This window comes from Colossoma macropomum, unplaced genomic scaffold, assembly GCF_904425465.1.
Source record: "Colossoma macropomum unplaced genomic scaffold, Colossoma_macropomum, whole genome shotgun sequence".
NCBI classification, from domain to species: domain Eukaryota; kingdom Metazoa; phylum Chordata; class Actinopteri; order Characiformes; family Serrasalmidae; genus Colossoma; species Colossoma macropomum.
In genome coordinates this window covers 7,150,454-7,176,374 of record NW_023494805.1, presented here as the reverse complement: position 1 = coordinate 7,176,374, position 25,921 = coordinate 7,150,454, and the positions used below count along the sequence as shown (strand labels likewise).

The 25,921-nt window shown below is 40.2% G+C and overlaps 1 protein-coding gene across 1 annotated transcript; it reads left to right on the top strand.

Annotated features, from left to right (window-relative positions):
• Window positions 1-25,921, top strand: fggy (FGGY carbohydrate kinase domain containing). Its single transcript, XM_036597043.1, has 16 exons — window positions 1-91; window positions 1,544-1,791; window positions 2,872-2,983; window positions 4,367-4,518; window positions 4,625-4,713; window positions 7,472-7,587; window positions 8,309-8,437; window positions 9,481-9,584; window positions 9,770-9,877; window positions 11,542-11,603; window positions 11,712-11,862; window positions 13,674-13,748; window positions 14,068-14,188; window positions 16,749-16,843; window positions 21,231-21,292; window positions 25,586-25,921. Exons 2-16 carry the CDS (start codon window positions 1,594-1,596, stop codon window positions 25,662-25,664), a joined length of 1,653 nt encoding a protein of 550 aa, XP_036452936.1. The 5' UTR covers window positions 1-91; window positions 1,544-1,593; the 3' UTR covers window positions 25,665-25,921.

The window sequence follows — 25,921 nt, the reverse complement described above, 5'->3', positions numbered from 1 at the left end:
GGTCCTTCCGGCTCGCCGTAGTTCAGAGTACACACTCCCAGCTCACTGTGTGGACACTTGTACAGATTCTAACTCGACTCCTTCATTCGTGGTAAATATGTTTCACTGAATTATCTCCGTGTTGGTGTTTAGCGCTCGCTTTCCGGTAAACACTTGTACAGCGTACTGTGTTCAGCTGTGTCGCCGTTCAGCGCTGCTGAGAAATCCTCTCAGAGAGAGAGAGAGACCGGCTCACTGAGCTGAGAGGGGTGGCGCTTTATCTGAGATCTTTAAACGACCGTTTTCTCAGATTTATGACATATTTTGCACTGCATCGGGTCCGAATGTGACGAAGATGAGTTAATAGCAAACAGTAAATCGTCAGTTTGAGCCCGTAGGTTGGGGTTGTCCGCTAGTGCTGCCGGACAGACCCCCACAGTGCGCAGTTTGGTATCTCCCGGCTCTGGTACTCTCACTCTGACTGCATATGAAGAGCTGAATAATAAGCTGCGGAGTCGGTCCAGTCAGCTGTTTTTGGAGACAGAGGGCAGTGACCACTTATATTCCCTCAAGCTACGCGTGCTTAGCTACAGATTTGTTTGGTTTGTACTTTTCTGAGTGCAATTGTCAAAAATCAGAGACCACCATTTTTTAGAATCAGGAAAAAGGAGAAAACAGACCCCCACCCTGTTTCTACACTCATCCATTTGATCAGCTCCACTGACCATATAGTAGCACTGTGTAGTTCTACAGTTACAGACTGTAGTCCATCTGCTTCTCTGCACATGTTGTTTCACCCTGTTCTCCAATGGTCAGGACCCCACAGAGCAGGTACTATTTGGGTGGTGGATCATTCTCAGCACTGCAGTAACACTGATATGTTGGTGGTGTGTTAGTGTGTGTTGCGCTGGTACGAGTGGATCAGACATGGCAGTGCTCAGTCAGAGATGATAGCTCACTTTTTGCTGCACAGTTTGTGTTGGTCATCCTCTAGTCCTTCATCAGTGGTCACAGGATGCTGTTGGCTGGATATTTTTGGTTGGTGGACTATTCTCAGTCCAGCAGTGACACTGAGGTGCTTAAAAACTCCAGCAGCACTGCTGTGTCTGATCCACTCAGACCAGCGCAACACAGACTAACACACCACCACCACGTCAGTGTTACTGCAGTGCTGAGACTGATCCACCACCCACATAGTACCTGCTCTGTAGGGGTCCTGTGGTGGTCCTGACCATTGAGGAAAAGGGAAACAAAGTATGCAGTGGACCATTTTTAACCGTTGGTTTACCATTTTTAAATGCACAAGCTGTAAATAAAAACCCAGACTAGCCCACTCCAGCTGTAGAAATGAACGGGTGATGAATGAAGGTAGAGTTATGATGGTGACAAAATCATGTGAAACAGTATTTGTTTTGTTTGAAATTATGAACATATTTTCCCCAGTACCGCTTTACCAGGGTAACTTCTAACTATGGGGAAATTTTTGGGCATAACTGTTTTCTCCTTGCTGTTTTATACCAAACTACTCTTCATCTACTCTTCATTACTGTTCTTCATCTTCCAGGAGGCGCTGCTAGATTAACTTCTCAGTCTGTCTGATAACCAGGCAGTTAAATGCCAGGCCCTCCATCTGTAGACTGTTATTACGTGGGAGTGGACGTGGGCAGTTGCAGCGTGCGGGCGGCCCTGGTGACCCGCGATGGTTGCGTTAAAGCCACGGCGGAGGAGTCCATTACAGTGTGGACGCCTGAGCCCGACCATTACGAACAGTCCTCGGCAGACATCTGGAGGAAGTGCTGCAGCACAGTGAAGGTAAAATAGCTGAGCATGGAGAGAACTGTGTACTCAGTGGAGCCGTCCTTACAAAACACATCTACAGCAATACTATCAAAAAAGATTTCTGTAGCGCTGTGTAATACTTTTATGATAATACATAGTCGTATGCAAAAGTTTGGGCAACCCTAGATATATGACACATGAGCGCCCCTGGTCAAATGACATATTTTGTGTAAATAAAACATCCTCTACAGAGAACACGCGTAAATGTGGCATATATTTTCAAATTTCAGATCTCCACAATTTTCATTTGTTTGCCAAGTTTAACATATTAGGAAAAAAAGAAAAAATAAACATAAAAAGTATCAATGGGCAGAAGTGTGTTCTCTGTAGAGGACGTGTAACTTATTTTTACTTTGTAAATCAACAAAATATGTCATTTGACAGTGACGCTCATATGTCATATGTCTGGGGGTGCTAAAACTTTTGCATACGCCTTTATATTTTCACTTGCTATAATATTTATGTAGTACTTTCTTACACTAATCTATAATGCCTGTGTTATTTCCCTTAATAGACCGTAGTAATTGTCTAAGTTTCCTGTAGAATTTGACCGAAATCCTGTGGAAATTCCTATAATATCATTATAGATTCATAAGGGACGATTTGTTGTTCCAGGAATTATACTTTTAAGATATTTTAATGAAGCTGAGACAACCTGTTCTGATTGGCTGCCCTGCATTATACCTCATTCAGAAAGCAGTTTTGGCTGAAACCCTCCTTATAACTTCAGTATGACTGGGCGGGGCTAAACTCCCGGTGGCTGAATAGATGGAAATACGTGAATGATTTGTTTTTCATGACATCTCAAAAACAATTAATTCAAAACAGGCTGTTTGTCCAGTTTAGTGTCTATATGTGGACTGGACAAATGCTACCTTTTTTGAACATTTAGCAATATTTACCCATTACATCAAACTCTTTTATTACCAGAAAACAGAGGAAGTGTTTTTTTCCCACTCCTTTTCCACTGCTCATGAGTTTTCATGTCTGCTGATAGTTTTTCAGGTTCCTCTCCTGAAAGGTTGCTTGTAATGGTCTCTGTGGTTGTTTCAGAAAGTGACTGAGGGAGTTGAGAAGGATCGTGTGCGAGGAATTGGTTTCGACGCTACTTGTTCACTGGTGGTTTTGGATCAGAGCTTCCAGCCTGTGGCCGTTAATAAAGATGGTGAGCAGCTCAGGGCGTGTGTGGGTGTGTCTTCAGCTACAGGTCCCTCAGTGGAATTTTTAGTTTGAAGCATACATTTTTTTTATTAGTGTCATAAAACATTTTTAACATGTTAAAATGAAGCATATGAAGCACATTTTGGGGCAAAACACAGACAGACAGACAGAGAGACAGATAGATAGATAGATACACAGACAGATAGATAGACAGATCGATCAGTTGATCACTTTATTAATCCCAGAGGGAAAGTTGTCTATTACAGCAGCACAAAGTTCAGTAAAGAGCAAAACAAGAGCACAAGTTTAAGCTATTATACAGATGCATAAATAGAAGAAGTACAGATATATAATGAAATATCCAAAACAACCATAAAATATAATGTGCTGCAGTATTATTTGTGTTCCACGTGTATCTAATCTTCAAAAGCATAAAAAAAGTTCTGAATTAAAAAATGACATATTTTCAATCACGATTGTATGATATAAATAAATAAATAAATAAAATATTTTTTATAAATATGTCTGTCTCATTTGTATGTCCTCACTGCGACACTGACCAAATGACCAGAAATATATTTTTTCATATTCATATATATATGAAAACTGAAAGCATACGTTTTCTAAAGAGCGTATAGAGAAAAGTGTGAGAAACCTAATCTAGGAGTCCTGGAATTCACAGAATAGACAAGTAAATATCATGTTTTCATATTCAGTATGTTCTGCATGTACATTAATGTGCAGCTTAGAGTTACTGTACTTTAAATTCGACTATTAAAACAGTTTCATGTTCATGTAAAATTGAAATAAATTACAAATTGTCTGCCAAAGCTAATGTAACAGGACATGCGATTTGCTGTTTATACTCAGTAAATTTTTTTACCATGACAGCTCAGATTCAGTGTCGCAGTAAAGACAGATTCAGTTCAGATTTTAAACTGTAATTTTAAATTTATACTTACAATACATTTTTATTAGTCCATTTTTTAAAAATGTCGGCTGTCAAAAAGTGCCTGTAGTTGCAGAAACACCCATACATGCAGTCATATGCAAAAGTTTGGGTGCGTATCTCAAACAACATGAAAACCGTGTTCCTGAATCATCTTGTGGTTTCTTAAAAACGTCATAGTGTTCATAAGCGGGGCTCAAGTCGTGGACCTGGAGATCTACCATCCTAAAGAGTTCAGAACCAGCACACTTGGCTCTAACATTCAGGTGCCTCTGAAGGCCTTCATTACCTGCATCAGGGGTGCTAAAATAGGGTAGGAGCTAAACTCTACAGGGTGGTAGATCTCCAGGACCAGGATTAGGGCAGCCCTGATTTAGAGATTGTGATGCTTATGTGAGTCCTGAATGAGGATGTAATCATCTGTCTCTGTTCCCTCAGGTGTTAAAGAGAGGAACGTGGTGATGTGGATGGATCACAGAGCGCTGGATCAGGCCTCTCGCATCACAGCCACCGGGCACAGCGTCCTGACCAGCGTCGGCGGAGTGATGTCTCCCGAAATGCAGCCGCCCAAACTACTGTGGCTGAAAGAGGTCAGTTCACTCAACAGGAGCCACACGCTGCGTCTTTTGGATCACTTCGCTTCGTTTAACAGTGTCCGCAAAGTTTTCTGATTTTCTTTGCATGTTACTCGATCAGAATCTCAGGGAAAGCTGCTGGAAGGAAGCTGCGCACTTCTTAGACCTCCCAGACTTCCTGTCTTGGAAAGCTACAGGCTCTCTAGCCAGGTGAGCTTTCCTCTTAACCAGGCAACTCCGCGGAATACATGAAAGGAGTAGTTTGGTGAAAAAAATCATATTTACTGCTAGGCTAACGATGCTAACAGACACTGGAAGTAAATGGTCACCGAAACTGTTTCTGCAAATACATACCATTATATAAATCATTATATATTTGCTTCAAATTATGTTGAGAAACAATGTAAAATCTTTTATTATATATAAATATTCATACAGTTACGCTAAACTTGGAGCTACATTATCCTCCAAGCAGGAGCATCATTATGCAAATATATAGCATTAGCACGAGCTCGTTTACCATGAGACAGTTAGAAGCTGCATATCGAATAATGATCAACCTATAAAAATGAGCTGTTGCATCCCATTTTGCAAAAACAGAACAAAGAACTATGGGTAGACCACTATGGGTAGACCACTAGTCTCCTACTCATACAGACACATGCAAACTGTAGCTTTTGCCAACAAACCACAAATTAGCAAGTAACTTCAGTGAAGTTACCCTGCAGAATCTCTGTGTATATATTGATCATTTTTCATATGAAGATTATGAGGAAGTTCTCCAGCGGGTTATTCTACAGATGAGCCCTTAAAGAAGTGAATCTGAAGTGCTTTTTACTTTTTCTCCGCCTTTTCCTGCTCATTCACTGTACTGCCATATGTGGTTAGGAGGTGGTCCAGGGAGTCACTGGTGGGTCCAGCATCCAACTGACGCATTTCTTCGTGTGTGTATTGCTGCTGTCGGAAGAAAACCTTGTATCTCCATTTTTCAGTTTTTGACATAATTTGATTTTGCCTGTTGCTCTTTACAGTGTTTGTAAATTTCATGAAGAATGGACCAAAAGAAACGGCCCAAAATGACTTGGTAAAAAGTCGGGTTCCATTGACTTACATTAAAAGTAAAGACAGTTTTTTCCTTCTCCTGTAAAGTTATCATTTTGGAAAGACGAAGTTTTGATCAGACAGCAGCGATATTCAGGTTTAAACATGTACTGCTGAGATGGGGTCCTCAATCTTGTAAACAGACTTTTAATTGATTTTCTGAATACTCACTTTGCTACTCTACAGTGAGGTCCATTATGCATATTCAACACTCAGAATCAACTCCAGCCCTTTCATGAATTAGGCCTTCTTAATTTATCATGAAATAACGAGAGAACAGGACACCTGGCCATGAAACTGCTTATCAGTCAACTGTCCAGTTACTTTTGAGCATGTGAAAAGGGACGGATTATGTAAAAATAGGCTGTAATCTCAAAACAGTTAATGCAATATTTTTGTTAAACCGAAAGTCTACACTACAGTCACATCTTGACTGCTTCTTGGGCAGGAACCAGCCTTGTGACCGGATTATGTGTAACTTATGTATTATCATGTCATATTTTTGCCAATGCTAACTGCACAATATGAACAAAAGAACCGTATTGCAAATATATTGTAATTGTAACATGCCTAGAAATACATCAGAACACACTGCTGAACCTTTGATGTGCAGGCTCACCCACAGAAACCCATCTGGAACGTCTGTCATTGGTCAGAGCATGCAGGAAAAAATTAAACTTCGTTCAAGGCTGATTTGTTTACTGCAGCCTTCCGCAATATTAGCATTGCAATTTTGTGACCATGATTAACAAACAACTCTGCAGCTCTAGTATTTGTCCTGCTTTACAACAGTTCCATCCCTCAGTAAGCAGGAGAACTTGTTAGGGAAATTAGACAGTATATCCACGTTTATGTGCAGCCTAATAATCCATTAATAAACTAACTAATAGCTCAATCGGAATAGAATATGGCCATGTAAACACCTCAGTCGGAGTAGACTAGTCCTATTGAGGCCATTCAGAATACAGTTCCTATCCGATTGAACGAGGTGAGTAATCCTGTAAATAATACGTTCAATAGAAGAATAATATCCATGTAAACGCCTGTATCTGATTACATTCCCTATCGGAAAGCTTAAGACTGTTATGCATGTGCGTGGCGTCATAGTGAGAGTTTATAAGGTTCAACATGGCGGAGCAGAAACTGGTCTGCAGAGGAGACAAAGTTTATGCTCTGATCTTTAAAAGACGGCGGTGGGACGGACGTCCAGCTTATGTGTCTCAGAACACGACGTCTTCCACTCGGCCTTCTTTAATAAGGACATGTGAAGGACGTTTTCCTGAGTCTGACATCATTTTAAAGCAATTAAAAACACAATCACTGCTCACTGCTGCTCATCTCACTCCGACTGGACTCACGTGATGCTCGTTGTCATGGTAACCTCTACACTAAGTGGTTCTCTACGCATGCGTGTAATTTTGATCGGATTACTTATAGTGAGCATGTAAACGGAGATTTTCCATCAGATTGTTGAGTAGAGCGATATGAACACCTCAGTCTTAATCTATAATCCGAATGTATTCAGCAAAAATCTTTGCATGTAAACACATCCGGTGTTAGGCTGCTTTAGAATAAGTACATGTGAAAAAGGTGACCCTAATGATGACCAAGCTGACCCAAACCAAATACCTGTCAAATACCTCACATACGTTTTTGTGGATTTATGCTTTAGAATACATTATTGAGTCCAGCAGTTTGTTGTAGTGGACAGAGTAGATCTGAAATCTTGACTTGCACTGCAATGTATTGTCCACAAGGGAGCAGCGTTGGTCTAAGACTCTGTTTTACCAGTTTTGGCAAATAAAACATTGACAACCAGACCTTTATTAGTGTACTTCTATTGTAATGCTGCTCTCCTATGTCTTAGGTCTTTGTGCACTCTGGTTTGTAAGTGGACCTACTCCCCCCCAGAGGGGTGGAACAGCAATTTCTGGACCACCATTGGTCTTGAGGACTTGCTTGAGAACAATCATTCCAAAATTGGTAAGAGTTTAATTTCATATGTCTTGTTCTGGCTTTTCTTGGTGACCCATCTTAGCTTAAAAAGGTCTTAACCTTCATAGGGCATCATATTCCTTCAAAGAGGGGGGATTATAGAATTATATATGCCCAACTTTAATTCTTCAGTGATATGAAGCTGAAGTCAGATATTTGCCAGCTTCTTGAATGAATTTTCCTGGTTCACCTTAAATGGAGCAGCAGTTACATTCTGGCGCCTCAGGCGTCAGAACTGCTGGACCATTTAAGGTGGAACAGGGAAATATAGCTAAGCTAGCTACCGAGACATCAGCATACTACTAGTGATTTTTTCTGCTTGTTATGAAGAAAATGGCCATAAAACATTGAAATGACATTAAACTAAGAAAATACAATGGTTATTATAATTTTAAACTTAATTTTTTAACAGAGAAAATACCCACATTTGTGGTTTCTTTGGTCTCTTGTGCAGCTATATTGCTGTTTTTTCTCATATCTCTCCTTTTGGAGTGAGCCTCTGAAAAACCTCCGTTTGGAGGGCCGTGTAGCCTTAAGACTTAGTCCTGCCCCTCTATCTCAACAAAAATCGGGACACCCTTCCCCAAGGCAAGAACGCACAAAATAGAGGGGTAGGGCTGAATGGTAGGGGCGAGGGGTGAAATAGGATTGGGCCTTTTTGTTAGTCACTTCAGCATTGTTTCATTCGCTTCTTTATGTTTTTCTGCAGGAGAGCAGACTTGCTGTCCAGGCAGCCCTGTCGGAGGAGGCCTCACACGAGAAGCAGCTGCAGATTTGGGTCTGAATCCAGGAACAGCTGTGGGAGCGTCTCTTATTGATGCCCACGCCGGAGGGTTGGGTGAGTTCCCCAGTTAGACGGTAGCTGTCTTTACAGGGAGCGGCAGAGTGTTGGGCTACATATGAGCCACTAGAGGGCCACCGTTTCTGTTTTCAACTGTTTTCAATGTTGCAAGACATTACAGACTTTACACCGGTCAGGCATAACATTATGACCACCTCCTTGTTTCTACGCTCATTGTCCATTTTATCAGCTCCACTTAAAAATGTACAGTAATAATACATTTTTCATTATATAGTGTGTCCACTTTCTGCCCTTTTACAGCTTCCATTCTTTTCAGGAGACTTACTGTCAGTTTTCCAAGAAATCTGCAGGGCTTTTTTCCACACCTCCAATATTCAGTCGTAGGATTTGGTTGTTTTTTCTGCTTCTGACAATCCAAGTAATCCCAAGCACTTTCAGTGATGTTGAGGTCTGGACTCTGGGCTGGTCAGTCTGTTGTTCTGAGAATATCAGCAGCTCCTTTTTTTAGTTTCTTCTTTTTTGTCTATTTCCTTTTCTCACAATCCAAGTAATCCCAAACACAGATTTAGATTTATCAGTCGATGAAACCTCACTTTACATCCCAGATGTCCAGGTTTGGTGATCCACTGCACGTTTTTCTTCTTTTCTCATGAAGGGCTTCTCAACAGCTGTACATCGCTTGTTTCTGACTTTTGCGCCATACAAAATATGCAAAAATCAAAAAATGCAGTATATAGGTTATTTTCTTTTCACAAAAAAACAAGACTGTATGCATAAGAATAACTTAAAATTCAAGTTATGACTTATAAGCACAAATCTTGTATGGATTGAAAGTGTAGAATCTGCACTGTCGACAGAACTTTCACCCTTGTTTAAATGAGCTATGAGTGAGAAATAACTAATATAAATCATAAGACATGTTCTCCATGGGGGACCCCGGAGGGTCAAAAGACTGTTTAACATTTACCATTGCTGGTGCTGAAAGATAGTAGAGGTGGGCTAGCATTACGTAAAAGACATTATTAAGACAATATTTTGTGATGCACTATAGTTTTTGTGTCTTGCCGTTTCCTTTCTAGGTGTCATTGGTGCAGATGTGAGTGGGCACCACCTACCTTGTGAAAACCAGCCGGTCACATCTCGCGTGGCTCTTATCTGTGGGACGTCCTCTTGTCACATGGCCGTGAGCTCCTTCTCTTTACTGCCCTTTATTACACCTTCGCAGACCTTTCACTCCCTGCGTTATGTTTATGTGAACGAGGGTTTTTATTATGCTAATGTCAGTTATACTAATATATAGTTAATATAGTTTAGGGAGGATGACTGTGTGTGAGGTTACTCAGTGCTCTGTATGTCTCTGTGCTGCAGGTGAGCCAGAAGCCTCTGTTTGTTCCAGGTGTGTGGGGGCCTTATCTGTCTGCCATGGTTCCAGGCCTTTGGCTCAATGAAGGCGGACAGAGCGCTACTGGAGGACTGGTCAGTTTAGCTTAGTCCAGTGTACTCGGGTTTAGATGGGGGTGAGATTCCCAAAAGTTTTGAAATAGATGATTATCATCAGGCACTAATGTTAAGATGGTATCAAGTCTATTTGGAAAATGCTACCAGTTTTAAATGCACATTTACATCAATATACACTGAAATATACAGATGGGGGAGAAATTGAAGAGAAAACCAATAAAGTGTCCACATGTTGGGTCACTATCAGCCACCAAAGCTGCTTCAATTGGCCATTTTGATTCTGCAAGTCTGTATAACTGTACTGGAGGAATGCCATTCCCATAGGTGTTCAGTAGGACTGAGGTCTGGTGACAGTGAAGGCCATAGTGTATGATTTGCATCATGTCCTTCTCATCGTTCAGGGACCCTCATGCTTTGTAGGGGGCGCTCTCGTCCTGAGACACCACTCCCATCAAGAGAGAAATGTTTCGTCACATGAGTCAGAATAACTTTATTGATCTGAGGGGGGACGTGGACCCAAACCATGACAATAAAATGCTCCCCCAATAGAATCACAGAACCACCAGACCCTCTCACTGTAGAGGTCAAGCATTCAGGCCTGTAATGTTCTCTTGGTTTACACTGTACATGCACTCGCCCACTTGTGGAGGCATTTCCTTTAATTTGTCACCCTTCTGTAAATGTCTGGCTATAAAGCAATAACATCAACTGGTAATGTCAGTTATACAGCAGTAACATTTATATATATATATATATATATATATATATATATATATATATATATATATATATATATATATATATATATAATATACCGATCAGGCATAACATTATGACCACCTCCTTGTTTCCACACTCTATAGGTGCACTTTGTAGTTCTACAGTTTGTGTTGTGCTGGTACGAGTGGATCAGACACAGCAGTGCTGGATATTTTTGGTTGGTGGACTATTCTCAGTCCAGCAGTGACACTGAGGTGTTTAAAAAGTCCAGCAGCACTGCTGTGTCTGATCCACTCAGACCAGCGCAACACACACTAACACACCACCACCACGTCAGTGTTACTGCAGTGCTGAGAATGATCCTCCACCCAAATAGTACCTGCTCTGTGAGGGTCCATGGGGGTCCTGACCACTGAAGAACAGGGTAAGAGGGGGCTAACAAAGTATCAGAGAAACAGATGGACTACAGTCTGTAACTGTAGAACTACAAAGTGCACCTATATAGTAAGTGGAGCTGATAAAATGGACAATGAGCGTAGAAACAAGGAGGTGGTCGCAATGTTATGCCTAATAGGTGTATATAGGTATATAAGTTGCATATTTATAGAGACACCTATGAAAAGTAAAGCTTATGGTATCACTATTCTAAACTTTCATTTCAAACATACTCTGTGCTCTGTGGATGGACTGAAAGCTAACAGAAAGCATGATGCATCCAGCTAAGGATAATTGAACCATTGCATAAACAGTTGGGGAAAAATGGTATGGAATAGTAACTTTACAAGAGAAGGAAGAAACCTTATCAACTTATAATGGAAGATAATGTAAAATATTTTTGCTTTATTTTCCATTATAAGGTAGTAACGTGTTTCAAATTATGTAAAAAAAGTAAAAAGAGTTCAATGCAAAGGTTTGTTTCGACAGAGACGTTACGTATTTTATTTATGTTTTTTTTTCCCCAGATTGATCATGTGGTGAAGGGACATGCTGCCTTCCCCCTATTAAAAGAAGAGGCAGAGAAAAGGTTTGTTATGTTTTTTAAATTTATTCAGCCCACAGAATCTAATTTTGTGACAAATATGACTCCCAAGCGTGAAAAGAGTTCGAAGGTAATTAATGGGTAATTTTTCAGCGGGCAGCATGTTCACTCTTTCTTAAATCGCTACCTGGACGAACTGAGCAAAGACAAAAAGCACCTGGACCTGCTGACCACTGGCCTGCATGTGTGGCCTGATTTCCATGGTAACCGTTCTCCTCTAGCCGACCAGAGCCTGAAGGGCATGGTGAGTGTCACACTGGATTAAATTATACAGAAGTATGATGATGCTCGAGAATGTTGTTGTTGAATATGCATGTTGGTGTCTGTGTGTTTGCCTTTGAAGTCCCAGTAAAAGCAGTGTAATATATTAAAATGTTTGTATGATACTTAAACTGAGGGTTATGTTAAACATCCATTAAAATGGATTAAATAAACAAGACAGAAATACAATAAAACATGGCTTAAAAATAGCTTGTCAGATTGAGCGTGCATGATTGACAGCCCTCAGTCCAACACTCCCAGCCTGCTATGTCACTGAGGGAAAACTGAATACAACAGCAGTGAAGTGGGGAGAAATCAGTGAAACAGGCTCTATAAATGCAGATGATGATGTAGAGCCTGCTGTGTCCACTTACTAAAAACATTGTCCAGCTTTTATAAGGTGACATCTGAAAGAGGGTTAAGTCCTTATTCGGTATCTTTGTACATCAGCTACATCCTACTAGGTGTATAAAACCAGGCACATAGCCACGTAATCTCTATAGACAAACACTGGCAGTAGCATGGGTCAAACCGAAGCCACCACATCTCTGCCTTGCTAGATCTGCCCCAGTCAACTGTCAGTGCTGTTATCATGAGTTGGAAGTGTCTAGGAGCAACAACAGCTCAGCCACAGCATGGTAGACCACACAAACTCACAGAGCGGGGCCACCGAGTGCTGAACTGTGTAGCATGTAAAAATCGTCTATCCTCTGTTGCATCACTCACTACAGAGTTCCAGTCTGCCTCTGGAAGCAACATCAGCTCAAGAACTGTTTGTCGGGAACTTCATGAAATTGGTTTTCATGGCTGAGCAGCTGCACACAAACCTAAGATCACTATGCGCAGTGCCAAGCGTCGGCTGGAGTGGTGTGAAGCACACCGTCACTGGACTCTGGAGCAGTGGAAACGTGTTCTTGAATCACACTTCAGTATCTAGCAGTCTGATCGTCGAATCTGGGTTTGGTGGATGCCAGGAGAACGCTATCAGTGCTAACAGTAAAGGTGGTGGAGGCATTATGGTCTGGGGTCTCCAGTGACGTCAACCCCACTGAACACCTTTGGGATGAACTGGAACGTCAATTGTGAGCCAGGCCCTCTCGTCCAACGTCAGTGTCTGACCTCACAAATGCTCTTCTGCCTGAATGGGCACAAATTCCCACTGATGCACTCCGAAATAATCTGTAGTTATTATTGATGCAATAGACTACTGTATTTTTTTGTACAACGATGTTGAATGGGTGTATGTGTATATGTGTATATTATATATATATATTTACCACTTTATTTACTTCATATACTGCCTGTCTGTCATTATTATTATTATTATTATTATTATTATTATACTTCTTTTTGTTTGGCTTGTCTCGCTTTATTTGTTTGCCTTATGTACTGTCTGTCTGTTATCAGTTTTTTTTTGTCTCTTGTACTATTATTTGTTGTTAATAAAAAAAAATAATAATAATAATGTGGAAAGCTTCCCAGAAGAGTAGAGGCATTTATAGTCTTACAGGACTATATTAATGCCCATGGTTTTAAAATAGGATGTCCAGCAAGCTAGTCAGGTGTCCACATACTTTTGTCCGTGTAGTGTAAGTCTATTTGAGATTACTTAACAACTCGACATGGTTTGAGGCGAGTGTGTGAGGATTTACACAGTGCTAACTGTATTTGTATAAACCTCCATTGCTTGTTAGCTACATTAGCCACGTAGCTCCTATACAAAACTGAAGAAACAGATTTTGGACATTGTGCTTTGGCAGAGGAATGACTGTTGTGACTTCTTACTCCATGCAGGTTGTCGGGCTGTCCTTGTCTCAAACACTGGACGATTTGGCACTTCTTTATCTGGCTACACTGCAAGCTGTCGCTGTGAGTCCAGTATTTGCAATATGTTCAACGTCTTAATCAGGCCACGTCAAACTGTGGACCGTTTGGGCCAAAGTGCTGCAGAGATTAGCGTTTACCCTCATCTAACACTCTGGATTCAGTTCATGCAGGCCTTGCTGTTTGCTGATGAGCTGAATGAGGTGTGTTTAATGAGGCACAGTGCTGAAGTCTGCAGTGTTTTGGCCCACGAGGACTGGAGCCTGACACATGTGGTCTAAAGAAATCAGTATGTTCACACAGGTGTATTTGTTTTGAGTGTGTGCTATTTTTTGTTTTGTGTTTGTTGGGATGGCTGTCTTAGCTCGGGACCAGACACGTTCTGGATGCGATGCGAGAGGCAGGACATGACATCACCACCCTGTTCCTGTGTGGGGGGCTGAGTAAGAACCCCCTGTTTGTGCAGATGCACGCTAACGTCACAGGTAAGACCAGAGCCGCACAGCATCACTAAGTAAAGACTGCCATTACAACTTCACTCTGTTTTTTTGGGCCCTTAAAAAAAGTGTTTGGACGTTTGTGCCATTCTTAAAAATGTGTTAAAGGGGAAGTCCACCGATTTTTCTAAATTTCTGCATATTTCAGTCGCTGAGATGTAAACAGAGTCGTTCAGAGTGGTTTGGTGTGAAATGGTTGATTGTAGAGACTCAGATTTCTCTACAGTGGTGCTGATAGGAACCAGGAGTCACAATGTCTACAACACAAAAATAGCTTTTTTTATTCACTATTCAAAACCACCAGTGAACCTATATGTGTCTTCTGAGTTTTTATATGTAATTGATGATAGTAAAATAGCGATAAATCTGAAAAAAAGTATTTTATTTTGAGACTATTTTGTCTCTTCACCATGAATGGATTTTAAAAAATAGTAGCTTTAACGTCAAAACTTATCTGAAGACTATCGTAAAACAATGAGTGTGTATACATGCACTCAATAATCCGATCATAATCGGATTTCTGCAGTTATCCGATTATTGAAATGGTCATGTAAACACCATATTCAAAGACAACTCAGTAATCAGACTTCTCTGAAACTCTTACTCTGATTTCTTTCGGATTTCTCAGTCTCTGCATGCGCGAGAACAGACAGTGGGTGTCGCGAGACGCAGCAAAACACTGTTGGAGCGGCACTGAAACCAAACACGACATAAAGGATTTGAATATTCTTCATCTTCTAGATGATGTATGTTCATATTTTCAGGTAAAGTGGAGCGATGTTTAAAAAAACAAAAAAAAACAGCAGCATGAAGTTTGAGTTTTACACTACATTTACGTCATGTCTTCTGCTGTGAGTTTATTGGCCAGTTGCAAAGCAGAAGTCTGACTCATGTAGACCTGGGGTTTCCCATTATCTGATTACTCAAGTGCATGCAATAATTTTCTGCAGTTATCAGATTATTGAGTGCAGTAAATGCACTCAATGTCTCAGACATCAGGCAGCATGTTCATAACGGTTTCATGTAAAAACGTTTTGTGGTGGAGCTTTTAGAGGCATTAAACTCTTCAGACGTCTGGTTCCTATCACCACCATTGTGAACATTTCTGACACAGTAAGTTACTCTAGAACAGAGCCTTTCACACCAAACCACTCTCATTTTTTGTTTAAATCTTAACCTTTTAAGATTCATCATCATCATCATCATCACTTTTATTTATATAGCACCTTTCCCATGCTCAAGGATGCTTTACAATCAGTACATAATCAACAATACATAACACAGAACACACACACACACACACACACTCCACGGTTCCCACAGCTAGCAGACGGAATTTGACTGACCACAGTATAGAGTCACTTAGCTACCCCAGAAAGAGTCTTTAGCGGCAGGGAAAGTCTCACACTGCAACTACGGCACATCACACAGAAGGCCGGCCTGGGAAGTCTCAAAGGCCGAAGATGTCCTTCACCACGAAGGGGTAGCATTTTCCTGCAGCCGAACACCACCAGTCCAGTCCAGGCAGCTTCATAGCTGCAGTGCAGCGATACTCAAGTGGCCGGCCTGAGAGGCCTCGTAGCTGCGGCGTAGCGCTGCTCATGCAGCCAAGCACTATCGGTCCAGGCAGCCCCACAGCTGCAGTGCAGCGTCAACCAAGCAGCCAGCCCAGACTGCGATGTCACATCGATCAGGTTCCCAGTCCAGAGAGCCCCGTAGCTGCGATGCAGCATCACTCAAGCGGCCGGTCCAGGCTGCATTATAGCTGAGATGTAGAGTCACCCGAACAGCCAGTCCAATAAGCCTCTGAGCCACAGCTGGAAAGTCACTCTTGGCCGCTATCTCGGTGGATATGATGGCAAACTACTCAGGCAAACATCAAAACAAACACAAACTATACAAAACTAACGGAAAACTGATGTAATGCGGCAGCCACATTGCGCCAGCGTACTTACAGCGAAACGCGCATACACACACACACACACACACACACACACACACACCAATGAAGGTGTCAGATTGTTTTCAGATGGTTAAGGTTTCGTCAGTTTCTTTGCAGGCCTCTTTGCACACTTCAGAGTTCATGATCCTGTCAATAAACACAAACTCACTGACTTCATTGTAAGAGAAACACTTTAACCTAAGGAGCATTAAAGTTCAACAGTGGTCAAAGTGTCCACTGTTAAAGAAGTTTTGGATCTGAACTTCTTTTGCTCAGACTAACTTTTAAATGTTCACCTTGTTTTAAAACCTGAAATGTATTGAAGTAATATAGTATTGAAGCATAAAGATTCCACCTAATTCAGCTTGGAAACAAAAGACCAGAGCACATTGTTCACTCGTCTTGTTGATGAAAGTACCGTTCCCTGTCAGAAGAGCTGAGGCTGGGTTTTATGTCAGTGCTGACACATTAACACATTGCCCACTTTACACAGTGACCTTTCTCTGACACGCTCCTCTTTCACACTTCGTCCTCCTTAACTTTCCCCTCACTGCACTTACTTTTCTCTCTCACTTCCTCTTTTTCTCCTCTGTAATGCTGCTGCAGGGTTGCCGGTGGTTTTGCCTGCAGAGAGAGAGGCTGTGTTGGTGGGGGCTGCTGTGCTGGGCGCCTGCGCCTCCTGCGACTACAGCTCCATTCAGGTAGCTTTAAGCGGAAGGCTGATTTATTCCAGGCTGTTACGTCGACAGTCCTTTCTGTATTTGCTGTAGGAAAACTCACATACAAACCCACTTAGAGGAATAATTAGTCCAAAAGGTACATAACTTTCCTCTTACCCGATCAGCCAAGGTATGTTTGGATTCTGAAGATTTTGCTTCTGTAGCTGATAGCTGCTACATCTGTTATTAGCTATACAGCTACTATATCAGGGGTCGGCAACCCAAATTTTAAGAAGAGCCATTTTGTCAAGTTTCATGAAAAACCAAATCACCTTGGGAGCCACAACATTTCATGTGAAGTAACGTTTCACCATCTTGGCTGTAAATATGCCTCAGTATGTGATGACGTACTAGTATCGGCAAAAAAATGTAATATAATGACAATGCAGACTTACTTCGCTCTGCTTTAAGCTTTAGTTCAGCTATAGCGGCTTTTCTCACATCTCTAGCAGGAAACTTTTCCACAGAAGTAGGATAGTTTCTTGTAAACTGTCTCTCAACGTTCGACTTTCTACAAGGCTGAAGTCACTTCTCATTCGCCAGCTTCTTGTTTGAATTTTCACGTTTCACCTTAAATGTCACTTGAAGTGCCAGAACGTAGCTAACTATGTAGCTAACAGTCGCACCATTTAAGGTAGAAGGTGAAAATTCGAACATAAAGCTGGTGAGTGAGAAACTTCAGCTTTGCGGCTTTTTAGTGTTGGACAGTTTCTAGTTGCAGATTAAACGTATCAGGAAACCAGCTGGAGTGATTATAAATGCGAATAATTAGTCTCCAAATTATCAACGTTCATCTTAAATATCTCTTTGTCTTTTTGTTGGCTGGGCGAGATTGGCCGTGTTGCTGTGGTGACCAGTAGTCTGTGCGCCAACCTTCAGGGTTAAAGGGTGAATTAGCAGTTATTCATTAACTCCAGTGTTTAAGAGCATTTATTATTAAAACTGTGTTGAACGATTAGCAGAGCTTTATTTTACTGCAACGGAGGATTATTTTATTTTTACCTTCAAACCTAATTTTGCTGTGGAGCCGCAACAGGGCTATAAAAGAGCCGCATGTTGCTGACCCCATGTACTAGGTCATTCTAAGCTCGGAGGATAATGTAAATTTAGACAGTCTGCAGAACTTTTGCAATAAACACTGTCTTAATAATAACTACTTAATCGTGAAGCTGCTGCTCCTGGTTCTAAAGAAAGAGGGGTTGAAAAATTCATTTACCAGTTTGGCAGCATTTCGGTTTCCAAGCAAATGCAAAGAACCACTGGATGTTCAGTATTACATGCACTCTGTGCTGAAACAGATCATTGTCAAAGGTGGTAATTCTACCAGTTTGCGAGCTCTGGATACATCGTCCAGCCCAGTATGCTAAACTGGGTGTTATTAAAAATTAATTAACTGGCAAAATCAACAAACCGGTGCATTTCTTTTGGACAAGCTTGTCCATTTTTACTTTCTACTGGAGAGCAAGATCTGATGTACTTTAGAGTTTCATGTACATGTAGCCCAGCATTCTTAGCCCAGTCTGGCTGAAGGCATGTTACAATCTTTCCAAGTGGGGTTCAGAGTTAGTTGGTGATGTTCTGTCTGTATAGCCTATAATCGAGTGCAGTCTTTTTAATTGTATCCATTTTTGAACTAACCATAGTTTGAAATGACTGAATGGTTAAATAAAGGCAGAGTTATAAAAAAATGTGCCATGTGAAAGAGAACGATAGTTTGCTTAATATCGTCACTAGTAATTAGAGTTGCACCATACTGGCACTTAAACACAGTATCGATATTGATGGTGGACGCAGGTGAGACAAATGCCTGGATGTGAGACAACATTAAGCTCCGTTTTTGAGCCAGAGAAGCTGCTGTGTGCTGATGTGTGAACACCACAGGTTTATCTGTTTACTGTTCAGTTCTGTTTTCAACTGTTTTGAACAACAAAGATATTTTACATTTACCTAAGTTGTTAAACGTGGTTCTTTTTACTAATTATATATTTGTAAATACTAAATATATACAGTAAATAAACGCAAAAACTTTTTCTTAAGCATCTAATAAATATAATCCAACAAGTAAATGCCATCTAGCCAAGCTGAGTATGTTTTATTTGTGATGCAGAACACAGATTCTACCAAAATAAAATATTTAAAAATATAATTGTGTAAATATCCGGAATTTTAAGTCGAGTTCGATTAGATAGAGATAGCATCAGTATTGGGATTCAGTATCGACCGATGCTAAAGAATCAGGTATCGGTATCAGAAGAGGAAAAGTGGTATCGGTGCATCTCTACTAGTAAAATAGTAACACTCAGTAATGTTAGTCATCATCCCAAGGCTGGACCATACAGTGTCAGGAACCACATAAGTAAGTCTATTTATACTTTGATTTTTTTTTGCCAAATAATTACTATAAACATGTGCAGGTTAGGGCTGAAAGATTAATCGTTTTTAAATTGCAATTTTCGATTTAAAAGAGCTGCAGTTTTAATTATAGCCATTTTTATTAACAGTGTTGTCTTAATTGGGGAACATTAACCTTAATATCAGAGCTTGTAAACTGCCTGACCAATCGACCAATCAGAAGCAAACAAACAACAATGTGCTGTGACACCCAAACCACAACTAACAGTCTGGCATGTTCAGTGTTCAAGTCTCAAGCCAGAAAAAGTGGATGTTCTGGTCTTTTTGGCCAACATAACAGGCCTGGGCTTCAATTTACATAAAATAATCATAATTTAAATCGCAGTCGCAATATCGATCAGAAAAATCGCAATTAGACATTTTTCCCCAAGTTGTTCAGCTCGAGTTCATGTACTGTTTAGTGTAAAAAATGCTCAGTATGAACAAAGATGAGTGATGCACAGCGTGAGAAAGTGTCTACACTGACTATATAATCAGAAGCAAGTGGTATGCAATGACTGAGGGTTTCCTCTAGCAGAGCATCAAAGCGGTGAAGTCAGTGGCCACAAGTACACTTTGGGGTTAATTTGCAGAGAAGTGCAGTATTGTTGAAGATACTGCATTACTTTAACCCACTTCAAAAGCCCCCACACTGAGTCAGTGTCCTGAATTGCCATGCAGGTCAAGAAAGGTGCAAATTATGCTGAAGCTTCTGATCTTTCCTGCTGATGGAAAAAAGCATAAAGAGCAGTGAGACGTTCGTGACTCGAGGGGCCGGATTCACGCTTTACTATTGTCTTCTTATGTGTCATATAGGGTGTCTGTCACATAGACTTTCAGTATTATGTTACATTTCACAGCTTCTTCACATTAATGACATGAAATACATTTTGAATTTTGAATGAACCTTTATGTCCGTTATTCCGTTATATTATTATTTTCCGTTATTCAGATTAATCTGCCCAAGAACAGCAAAATGGAAGAAAAACAACATGAAACCAAACATTAAAGAAAATCTAACAAGAACTGGAAGTCGTGATGGTCGATGGAAATCGGCCAATTAAAATCCAAACATTTGGTGACAGTTTTATGAAATTCATTAGTTATTTTCATTTATAATAAAAAAATACATTTATTAAGTTACAGTTTTAGAGATTTACCCTGTTAAAGCTTATAGTCACAGACACACGTGTCAGGCTCCAGTCCTCACAGGCCAAAACACTGCAGACTTCAGTACACTGCCTCATTAAACGCACCTGATTCAGCTCAGCAGCGAATTAGCAAGGCCTTCACGAACTGAATTCAGAGTGTGAGATGAGGGTAAATGCTAATCTCCGCAGCGCTTTAGCCCAAAAGGTCCCCAGTTTGACAAGCCTAGTCTAAGATAAGCATGAGGTGGTGGAAGGATTAAACAAACTACAAACAATTATTTTTTAAAAGTAACATTTTTTCTTATCAGAAAATGTAAGAAATGAAGAAAATTCTTAGTTTTTTTAAGAATAATTCATTTTCTTAAAGCCGCACTATGTAAGTTCTGGGGATTTGGATCTGTAATTGCACGCAAAGTACAGAAGTACTTGTAATGTGGGTTGTGCTTCGGACCCCTTCCCCGAGGGGATGAACTTGAGAGTGTGTTTAAAGAGAATTCAAAGAGAACTCAGTCCAGTCTTGGTGAATGACGTGTCATCTGAGGATGAGAGTGAATCATCTACTATTGTCATCATATCTTCATCAGTGTAATAATGGTTTTGCATTTGAGACCCAAACATCGAACTGGACCTTCTTTTTGAGCCTGTGCAGGTAACGTTAAGATGTAAAGACGTATGTCTTGAATAGTGCAGCTTTAAGTATGGAGATAAGAAAAGTAACACATTTAGAAAGAATTTCTTTCTTGAGACACTTTTGTGAATCCGGCCCCAGATGTCTTCTCGTCTTTTCACCACAATCTCGTTTAAATGCACTGATCTCTTGCTTTCAGGAAGCTATGGAGAAAATGGGAAAAGTCGGAAAAGTCATCCAACCCAACCTGGAGCTGGAGAGGTAAGACTGGTGTTACCTGGATCTGAGAAAGACATGTATGTTTTTCATTTTTTAACAATCCGTTTGCAAAAACCACACAGTCTGTCCGAGCTCTCGATCCAGCACAGGTTCTAATGTGCATTATCTGTATTTATCTGCTCACACGTATCAGTGCAGGTTAAACCTTAGCATTGCTAGTGAGACTTTTAGCTGTTGATAATTTAATCAGATTTCTCCACCACTTCATGTGGTGGCATTCTGGTGTTCTGGATCGTATCAAATTGGCTATTTGAGCGAGTGAATCTCTCATTTTCATTTAAATAAATTGATTAAATCAATCAACCTTTATTTTCACCTGGAAATACATTGAACCCTCATTTTCAATGCAGCTGAGCATTTACAACATAAAAGTATTGAAAAAGAAATTAAAATGGAATTTAATTAGGTTAAACTAAAATGAACAGAACTACATAAACAAATTAACAGTAAATTCAAACAAGATAAACAGAAAAATAATTAAGAGTTGGGATTTAAGATAAAATCAAAACAAAGGTAATAAACCAATCAAGATTTCAGCATAAAAGTATAAATAGGCAAACTAAAATTTAAAACTGTGATGAGTTATAAAAAGTAATAAAAATGAGTTAAAACAGTAATAAAATTGAGATAAAATGAAATGAAATAAAATTATTGGGAAGAAAAAAAAATAATAATACAATTAAATAAAAAGGAGGAAAACTTAAACTAAAACAGTTCCAGGCTGTCTGAAGGTGGTTAGAGACTTAAAATGAGTTGTGGTGGTATTGCTAGGGGGCCGTCAACAGTCTTATAGATACTTAATCAAACCAAGAATCTTAAATATGACAAATATTAATGTTGTAAAATAATTTATTGCAAAGCTAAAACTTAAAAAATGTTGAAGTATTTAGGTCCAGCTCAGAGATTTATCTGGCAAAAAAACTAGATAAGTTTACACATAACATAAGTTCATAAAGTGTTTCTCTTTTTGATCGTATGTAATTCATCCATCATGGATACCTTTTCAGATTTTTTGTTGTTTATTATGCTGCATGATTATACAGTCAAGTGAAATTGGACTGGCTACATTGTTATATTTGCTCGTATTTAAAATGATCAGATCAGTTAAATATTCATGTGGGCTGTGGAAGCTCCTGTGGTCAGTTGTGTGGGTCATGAGTTGAAAAAGTTTGGAAGCCTCTGCTTTAACATCTCGATGACGCTGCCAAACGATGCAGTGCTGTTATTGGTCTATGAACACTGCAGACAGTGTCGGCTCCTGCGGCCTGATTCAGGGCGTCTGGAAAGTGCCCTGTCCAGAATTTAGTAGAATATGCAGCGCAGATGAATTGTGTTTGGTCGTTGAAATTACTGTAGGCAGGATGCATGTGGTCTGTAAGTGTCTCGACAGACTGGTTAGGCAGCAGGAAGCTCTGCTGAGAACGATAGCATCTTTACATCTGTTCCAAACTGACTTCAGAGAAATCGTTATCATTATCAAACTGAAGCTGACTTTGACTTGAGCTTTGGTACATTTTCAGATCCCAATGTGCTTTGATTTAGGGGTCTCAAACTCAAATTAACTCGGGGTCATTGACCGGGTGGTCTTCTCCAAGGGGGGGCTGGTTGAAAAAAGTATGAACTTTATTTAAGCGCATCTTAGAGTTTATTAGCAATTCTTCTGTCACCACAAACCACAACAACTGCTACTACTAGCAGACTCTTAAACAGGATGGTGCTTCAAGGGTCCTTTAGTAAAGAAAATGGTTCTATGTACAACCATGAACACTCAAAGAACCCTTTGCATGATTAGAGGGTTCCTTGCATCACAAAAGCGTTCTTCAGATTGATGGAGAATGTGCTGTAGATGGTTCTGTATAGAACCTATTTTAAAAGGGTTCTTCTAATGTCACAAGCTTGACACTGTAGCTATATAGAACCCTTTTGAAAATGTTCTACATAGAATCGTCTATAGCACATTCTCGTATATGCACATTTTCCAAAGAACACTTTCATAGATGCAAGGAACCCTTCAATCATGCAAAGTGTTCATGGTTCTATATAGAACCATTTTCTTTACTAAAGAACCCTTGAAGCACCATCTTTTACGAGTGTACTTCTTATAATAACAATGATGATGTACTAATAATGTCCTTTGTTATCTAGCAACGCCTTAGCAACCACCTGGGATACCACAGCAATGGCCCATCAACATCTTAGCAACCACTTTGGATAACATAGCAGCACCGTAGCAGCACCTTAGCATCACAGGGGATACCATAGCAACGGCCTACAAATACCTTAGCAACCACTTACGATAAGATAGCAACAGCCTACAAACCCCTTAGCAACCGTCTAAGATTCCACAGCAAGAGCTTTGTCAAGTCAACTTAGAGTTCCTTTATGATCTTTCCCCTTCTGCCCTCTTACAAAACATGGTTCTTCAAGGGTTCTGTGGTAAACACATTGGTTCTATAAAGAACCATGAACATTCAAAGAACCCTTTGCATGATTAAAGGGTTCTTTGCATCATGAAAGGGTTCTGAGAATGTGCTGTAGATGGTTGCCATTGTAACAATAGAAGAACCCTTTTTGGTACTTTTCAAAAAGGCTCTATATAGAACCATCTACCGTCTCAACACATTCTGAAGAACTCTTTCACGATGCAAAGAATCCTTTCATCATGCAAAAGGTTCTTTGAGTGTTCATGGCTCTTTATAGAACCATTTTCTCTACTAAAGAACCCTTGACGAGCCATCTTTTTTAAGAGTGAGTTACTTTTAGTAGTAACAGTAGGAGCTTAATACATATTTTAACATATATATTTTTTAAATTAAGTAAACTTTATTTGACAGTAGAATTATTTGACTATTGATTGTAATAGCTTTGGCGTTCCTGCTGAACGCATGTGGAGTTACTGCGAGTGAAGAACGAGCGGTTAATTCTACATTCTCAGTAAATTTGTTATGCACTAAAATTGGCAGAAAATTCCATAATTAACTGTGTTCCCTGTAAATGATGTGTTTTACTTATATTCACTTAGAAAATAAACAAAAACTTTGATTGAAGGGGATTAAACCTTTGCATAGGACATAATTGGAAATGTGAGAAAGGCTGCATGAAGCTGTCTCAGCCCAGAGGTTTGAGACCCCTCCTTTAGAGTGTCGGCAGGATGTCTCCCTGGGTTGGGTTGGGGGGGGTCAGCTCCAGTTTTTCTTTCAGTTCAGCTCTACTTTACAACCATTTCAACCAAATAGCTGGAAAATGACGTCTCAACTGATAATTGCACGATATCTTCATCTGTCATATATCTGACAAATGTTGGAGCCACAACATTTTATGCCCATTTTACCATCTTGGTTGTAAATATGTGTCAGTATGTGCTGATGTGCTAGTATAGGCTACAATCTAAATGAAAACGCAGAATTACTTTGCTCTGCTTTAAGCTTTAGCTCAGCTATAGCCACTTTTCTCGCATCTCGAGCAGGAAACTTTTCCTCAAAAGTGGAACAGTTTCTTGTAAAATGTCTCTCAACGTTCATTCATTTTTTTTTTCCGAGGCTGAAGTCGCTTCTTATTCGCCAGCTTCCTGTTCGAATTTTCCCGTTCCACCTTAAATGGTGCCTGAGGTGCCAGAATGTAACTGCTACACCATTTAAGGTGGAACAGCAAAATTAGAACGAGAAGCTGATTTTAGCTTCTTGACTTTTTAGTGTTTGACAGTTTCTCATTGCAGATTAAACATATCAGGAAACCAGCTGGAGTGACTATAAATGCAAATAAGTTAATTCGTCTCCAAATTATCGATGTTCGTCTTAAATCTTTCTCTTTGTCTTTTCGTTAGCTACTAGCTAGGTTGGGATTGTCTACGTTGCTATGGTGACCAGCAGTCTGTGTGCCGATCTTTAAAGTTAAAGCGTGAATTAGCAGTTACACATTAACTCCAGCATTTGAGACCATTTATTGTTAAACTGTGTTAAACGATCTGCAGAGCTTATTTCACTGCAAAGGAGGATTGTTTTATTTATACCTAAAAATCTAATTCTGCTATGGAGCCACAACTGGGCAGTAAAAGAGCGCATGTTGCACCCCTGACCGTTACACTGTGAACATTTCATAATGAATGGACCAACAGAAGTGGGTCTAAAATGGTTATATTAATATTAAGATTTTTTCTCTCTTGTAAAGTTACCATTTCAGAGATGCGAGGTTTGTTATGACGATAAATGCTAAAGAACACTATCCAGATTAACTGCTGAATCAGTGGGGCCGATCCAACCCTGTTATTCTCCTCAGCTTCTACAGGAAGAAGTACGCAGTGTTTCTCCGGCTGTATGTCCACCAGAGAGAGTATGCAGCCCTTATGCGTGATTGACAGCTGGCACAGCTGTCTCCTCTGTGGCGCTCTCAGGAAGTGACAGGGTGCAGTTTGGCCTTGGCGAGTTTCTGTAAAGCACCTCTACAGTTTCCTCTGTGGCCGCCAACTCCGAGAGGTGTTGCTTTAGATGGACCTGGTTTCCTGCCTGATGACGCTCAACAGAACAGCACTTGGTTTTTATGATGATGTTTCCCTTTTTGAAATGGAAATGAAATGAACAATGAAATGAAAATGAAAATAATACATGACCCACA

Bases quoted from the DNA above. Each gene is read 5' to 3' on its own strand.
- fggy (XM_036597043.1), top strand. From the start codon at position 1,594: ATGCCAGGCCCTCCATCTGTAGACTGTTATTACGTGGGAGTGGACGTG. The intron at 2,984-4,366 runs GTGAGCAGCTCA...CTGTTCCCTCAG, and splicing joins TGTGGCCGTTAATAAAGATG to GTGTTAAAGAGAGGAACGTG. The intron at 9,585-9,769 runs GTGAGCTCCTTC...TCTGTGCTGCAG, and splicing joins CGTCCTCTTGTCACATGGCC to GTGAGCCAGAAGCCTCTGTT.